Source organism: Urocampus carinirostris, chromosome 2 (genome assembly GCF_059441175.1).
Source record: "Urocampus carinirostris isolate Australia breed hairy pipefish chromosome 2, RoL_Ucar_1.0, whole genome shotgun sequence".
In the NCBI taxonomy this organism is placed as follows: domain Eukaryota; kingdom Metazoa; phylum Chordata; class Actinopteri; order Syngnathiformes; family Syngnathidae; genus Urocampus; species Urocampus carinirostris.
In genome coordinates, this window is record NC_142350.1 from 33996697 (window position 1) to 34003423 (window position 6727).

Genomic DNA, 6727 nt, shown 5'->3' on the forward strand with positions numbered 1-6727 from the left:
GGTAAGGCGCCCGCTTTGAGACTGGGAGGTTCGGGTTCGCGCCCCGGCCGAGTCATTCCTCAGACTTAAAAAGTGGTCGGCGGCGCCCTCTGTTGGCTGCGGCTGCATCGGCTCGCTACAACGGGTCAGGTGCAATCGACATTTCGTTCTGTGTACATTGTTACACAGAATGACAATACAAGGAAATTATTATTATTATTATTATTATATATATATATATATATATATATATATATATATATATATGTATCCATCCATCCATCCATCCATCCATCCATCCACCCATTGTCTGCACCGCTTATCCCCAGTAGGGTCGCGGGGCTGATGGAGCCCATCTCAGCTATCTTCGGGCAGTGGGCAGGGGACAGCCTGAACTGGGCACAGGGCACACAGAGACAGACAATTGGCTCGCTCATTCATACCTAGGGACAATTTGGATCAGCCAAATAACCTGAAATGCATGTTTTTGGAATGTGAGAGGAAACCGGAGAGCCCGGAGGAAACCCACGCAAGCACAGGGAGAACATGCAAACTCCCCACATGAAGGTTCAATCTCATGACCTCAGAACTGTGCCGCACACGTGCTAACAACTGTGCTGCCGTGCTGCCCTATATATATCAAACTACAAGGCACATGGGTTTCAAACAGAAAATAAAAAAAAACTATTTCATCAAACGTAAAAATTTAGGGAATCTGGTTTCACAACTAAAACGAATCGTTTCATTAATAAATGGTTACCATATGTAGAAGCATTTCAATATAATTATGTATTTTAGAATGTTATTACTGTATATCCAGCTCTATAAAGGCGCACTGCAAATTTTGGGTTTTTGGGTGTGCCCTGTAGTCTGGAAAATATTGTATTTTAGTTGTCTTGTTGACATTTTTAGATAGTTTTTGTTATTTTGTTAACTTGCTGCTTTTTTGGTTCGACTCTCTTGACATTTGCTCTGTCGTTGAAGTATTTTATTTTTTATACTGTTAAAAGTTTTTACATTTTATTGTTTACAATATTTGCACCGTGACTTAATTTTCAAATTGTTGTGCAATGGAAGGTATTATCGTTATCATGTTGACTTTGTTATATTTCTATTCTTGTTACATTGCTATTTTTTTTTTGTTTGACTAGCTTGACTTCTGTTCTGAAACAGTTGTAATAGAAATATTTATATCTATTTCACAGTTATTAAACAAAAAAATAACAATATAGGCTGTTTTTATTGTAATTACAAACAAACTTAAGGGTTTAGGGGTTCAACTATGTAATGATCATGAGATTTCAAGCAAAAATTATCAGTATGTGAACTTTATCGACTGATACTACCATGTATTTACTTGGATCAGACTGATACCAAAAATCCCAGTACTGCCCATCCCTAATGGATGAAACTCAATAATGATTTATATTATGTGTACAATTTGCTATTCTTAAAAAGTAAAATTTTCGCATTGAAAGTTTCCGTCTGTCATGACATGTTGAAAGCAAGTGAGTAACCTGTTCCAGTGCAATCTTTGCATAAGTTATGTATTTTGAAGCATTACCTGAAATAGATTATAACAATCGTCCCTAAAAACATGCTGTTTGGATACTGTAGAACATTTACTGTCCATTCTTTAAAAAGCATTCGTCATAGCAAAGACATAGGCAACAAAAAGCTGTACTGCGAACATGACAAAATGTAAATTGCCTGTTAATAATGTGCCGATTATCAGACCTGCTACGGCTCCCAAGCTTTGTTGCCATGAAGAACTCTGCACTGCCATAGCGGCTACTGCTCCAATAGACACCCCAGATGTCCCCACTACCCCCAGCAGTGCCCCAGCTTTCCCTCCCTGTCCCAATACTGGTGATAAAATCTCCACCCCGGCTAATAAAACGACGGAAACGATCGCAGCCCCGACGATGACTTTCGCCCCTCCGGCTGCATGTCTGACAAGGGGCCCCCCGACGGTGGCCCCCAAAGTCAGCTGGCAAAGTTTTGCGGCGATAATTGCCGTCTTCAAAGCTTCTCGAGAAGAACTATCGATCATGCGATCGCTGATATTGCTCACATCCTGCTGTTGGCCTTTAGGAACGTCCCTGATGTGATCTCCGGCTTGTACGGTGAGCATGGCGATAACAAAAGTTGCCAGCATTCCCATGCATCCTACCAACATCCAGAACTTAAAATCGGATGACCTCATTATCAAATAACAGATAACTGCTACTAATGCCACCAGTGCGATAAACACATAATGGTGGCCACCATACCCAAGCAAGCCGGATAGCGAGGTGACAACAGCAACCACAGTCATGGGGATACCAGAAAACGCCAAAAAGTCCACATATTTGATCATGACGGTTTTGATCCAGTCTTGGAGAGTTCGTTGTTTCACGCTTGCCTCCTTGGCCTCTGTCTTCTTCCTCTCCAGCCCCTCTCGCAGCTTCCGCTCAGCGGCCCACGTCGTCGCATCTGCCGGGTCCTTCCCATTATTGATAGTAAGGATCCTCTCTTCTATTTGTACAGCTACCCTTTCTCTCTGCTCTAAATCTGAAATTTCGAGTTCTTTCCTTTCCTTGTCCCAAAGTGCAGACCCTTGAGTACAGCAAGCCTCACCTTGCTCCCAAAGAAGGTTGAATAAAAATCGCAGAAATGGTTTGAGAATGTTGAAAACGGTCAGTGCACACAGAAGTCCAGTCATACTGTAATTATTCACGATCACTTCGATGAAGGAACCTAGCGTAGCCCCGCTGATCGTGGTTCCGCAGGCGCCAGCTAGTCCGGCGTTTACCCACAAGTTTGCATAATTCAGTCGAGTCGCTCCGCAATTCCTCGTGGTGACAAACAAAGAGGCCACCACGGCAGCCATGACGACGCCGGCGACCACTGAAGTCATGGCAATGGTCAGCGCAGAAGCTCCCATGAGGGCCCCGAGTCCGAGAGCACCCACAATTTTGATGTCTTCGATCAGCGGTTTCAGGTAAGTGGTTGAGGTCAGGGCAGCAAAGGTCTTGTCAACCGGATCATCTGTGGCTCCCATTATGGCACCTCCGACAGCTCCTAGCACGAAACCCGTAGCTGCTTCCTCTGAAAGGAAGGGGGAAAGACTTTGAAAATATTTAGATTACAGATGTTCCATACCACATGTTTTATCCAATTGTTGGCATAGTTTTTTGTCTTTTTCCTAAACCTTCATTCAGTGGACAACTAGGAAACGAAATGTTGCTTCATTTATTTTTAGCTGTTTATCTTAACGTACTGATTGCAAGGGGCAATTTGAACCCCCTAATCGACTTGTTATGCATAAAATGAATAAATGAACAAAATAGATACAAACATTATATAAATACACTACCCACTCAGATAATTTGGGGTTTCCCATGAAAAAGTGACACTTTTATTCATCAAATGAATTGTCCGATATCTGTTTCATTTTGCCCAGATTGATCTCCTTTTTTGGGTCAGTCTCACGTATGGCTTTTTATTTTGCCACTCTGCCTTGAAGGCCAAAATTTCAGAGTAGTCTCTTCACTCTAGATGTTGACACTAGTGTTTTGCGAGTACTTTTTTAACAAAGCCGCTTAACAAAGGTGTCTATTTCTCAAACTAAAGACCTTGTCCTCTTGCTTGGTATTGCTGTGGGGATTTCCATTTCTCATTCTCCTTTGGTTGGAGTTTGTACTATTTTCACAAACATACCGTAGTAGGAGAGTCTGAAAATTTCTTAGCAATTTATTGAATGGATTTTCCTTAATTTCTTAGAACAAGAATAGACTGTTGACTTTCACATGAAAGTTCTGTTTGTCTGGCCATTCTGAAAGTTCTGTTTATCTGGCCATTCGAAAGTTGAATTACGCCCACCAATGTGATGCTCCAGATACTTGATTGGCCAAAAGGAAAGTCAGTTTTATAGGTTCTCTAACCAGCTAAACTGTTTTAGCACTACATAATCGCACCAAGGTTTTCTAATCATCCGTCAGCCTACTAATCACACTAGCAACACCAATGTACTAGTAGAACTCTGAAGCGCTGGTTGATGCAAGTAGGCCTCGATACACCTATTGTATATATTACATTTAAAATCAGACACGTGCAGCAAAATTTGTCATTTACCACATTTAACAATGTGTGGGGTGTAATTCTGATTGGTTGAGTCTCATCTTTATTGAAAAAAAATGTGTTTTTCCTTTAAAAATAACAACATTTTGAAGCAACAGCAGACTTTTGAGCAATTGTGTAAATTTTGGTATAGTTTTTTTAATTCTTTAGTTTATAACAAGAAAACTCAATTTACAATCTACTAATAGGAAACCAAATTAACCTTCTTTTTTTACTCCCCAAAAAACATTAATTCATTTACTTTCTATCCCCTTATCTTATTACAACTCTTTTCAAGGGACAATTTGAACTGGTCAATCGACCTACTATGCATGTTTTAAGGACATGGGAGATAACCAGAGTGCCGGGGGGAAACCCACTCAGACATGAGAAGAACATGCAAATTCTAGAGAGGGAGATATATTTAAAAATTATCCAAACCTTTTGGAAATTGTCACATTTCTGAAATGTTGATAGTTGTCAAAATCACACGGATGAAAAAAGAGTGGCTGTATTAACTAAAACCACCCAAACATTAATTTGTCTACATATATGTATCTATTATCTGCATCGCTTATCCTCAGTAGAGTCGCGGGGGTGATGGAGCTGATCCCAGCTGTTTTCGGGCAGTGGGCAGGGGACACCCTCAACTGGTTGCCAGCCAGTCGCAGGGAACACAAAGACATTCAACTCACTCGCACGTTCACACTTAGGGGCAATTTGGACCGGCCAATTAACCTGACATGCATGTTTTTGGAATGCGGGACGAAACCGGAGGGCCCGGAGGAAACCCACGCATGCACGGGGAGAACATGGAACCTCCGCACAGAAATCTGGTGGCTGGATTTGAATCCATGACCTCAGAACTGAGGCCGCGGATGTGCTAACCATTCAGTTGCCGTGCCATTTATTTTTGGTTTTCATACTTCCTATTTTATTTTAAAACTCTTTAAACATACTGTGTTTTGGACAAAAAAAATTGGAGATTTTCGATACCAATTTTTTATTCATAAACCATGACAATACTCAAGCCATCGATGCTAGTAGTCATCGATGCTGGACCTCATACCTGTCCAATAAGTACATAGATCAAATTCTGTTCCCGAATATGACTGATATCATTAAAGAAATATCTTTAAATCACAAGATATATAAATCTTTTTTATAATATTGCATTCATTGAATAATGATGTATTATTCCTTTAAATAAGAGTTTATACGTTAACTTTCCACTAGAAGTAGGACGATAAAAGTATTGCCTATTAACATGACTATGATCCCTTATAAAAGGCTTGTAGTACCACTGATACAACAAATATGTATCAATACTTGCCTATCCCTAATTTCATTGTGGACATAATTGTATATTTAGATTTGGATTGCTTTTATATAGGGAGGTTTAATACCACTTTTTTCAGAGCCAAATCGATACCCAAATCGTGAATAGTCGTCAGTACCAAACTACATATTGATTCAATGAATGAATGAAAACTTTATTTCGAACATTAAAATAAAAACAGGACCAAAACAATGACTCAATAACAAAATAATGTCAACATAACATGTTCGAAAAGGGGTAGTATGAAGCAGACGCTTATTTTCCCTACCCCTTCATCTTCCCTATTAATTACATTCTATAGAAAGCTCCTCTTTTGTGTCTAAATACAACACGGTCTAAACTTAAAGATACACACATTACATAGGTCGGGTTGTATATTGATAGAATTAGTTGAGAAAGTTATGTTCCCTGTGTAAAAAAAAAGATATTTTAAAGAAATACCCTTAAATCCCAAGATAGTAATTACCTTAGTAATGTAATTATTTAATTTACCATTCAGTATGGTGACTGAAGTACAGACATACACAACAGATTGGTTTGCTCATGCTGAATTTCACGTACATGATTTTTTTCCAAAATGAGTTTGCATAATCATTATTGTCTATCCTCAAGGTAACATTATAGTAAAAAGCTGGTGACTTCTGATTATTTCAATTCTTGCAACGTGAAGTCTACAGAGACTGGTTAATCAGGTTTGACAGGCAAACCACCAAATGCATTTTTGTGTCAAAACTAAGTGCTGGATACGATGTTATGTATTATTAAAGGACTTAACTTTTGAAAATATTGTAAGCTTTAAGCAAAATTGAGTCTTGAGACAATTATATATAGTCTTTGTCTTATCCCCGAGCAAGAAATCGGTTTTATCAGTGCTATTTTGAGAGACCTAAGACTACAGTTTAGCTAGTGATGATTTACTCACTCAGTTTTCTTTTTGTCGTCATGTTTGCTGTGCAGAAAACTGAAAAAGAAGTCCTCCAGATATGCCCACCAGGACTCGGCCTTGTCTTGTCAATCTAACTACCTAGCCTCTTGTTGATAATGCAACTTTTAGACACACCCACGCAAAAACCCACATGTTCTAATCACCCGAATCACTATGCAGTACCGGTTGAGTTTCTTGTGTGCACATGTGCAACAGCATCCCAGCATGACGGTTTTTTTTTCAGCACCAGTGACTTTTGTAAATTGTGAAATAGGAAAAAACAAATCTGTTACAAGGATTGTTTACTGTATATCATTTTCGCTTTTTCCTGTCATTGTGTGAATCATTTTTCCTTGGCAAATACAGTAACCAACCTTAATTCC

At 39.4% G+C, this 6727-nt stretch overlaps 1 protein-coding gene across 1 annotated transcript; it reads right to left on the reverse strand.

Annotated features, from left to right (window-relative positions):
* Positions 1–1200: 1200 nt before the first annotated feature.
* LOC148371691 (uncharacterized) lies at positions 1201–6465 on the reverse strand. The gene is made up of 2 exons (XM_088326245.1): positions 6342–6465; positions 1201–3069 (listed from the first exon to the last, which is right to left on the reverse strand). The coding sequence occupies exons 1-2, from the start codon at positions 6361–6363 to the stop codon at positions 1616–1618; spliced, it is 1476 nt and encodes a 491-aa protein (XP_088182371.1). The 5' UTR covers positions 6364–6465; the 3' UTR covers positions 1201–1615.
* Between the last annotated feature and the right edge of the window lie 262 nt (positions 6466–6727).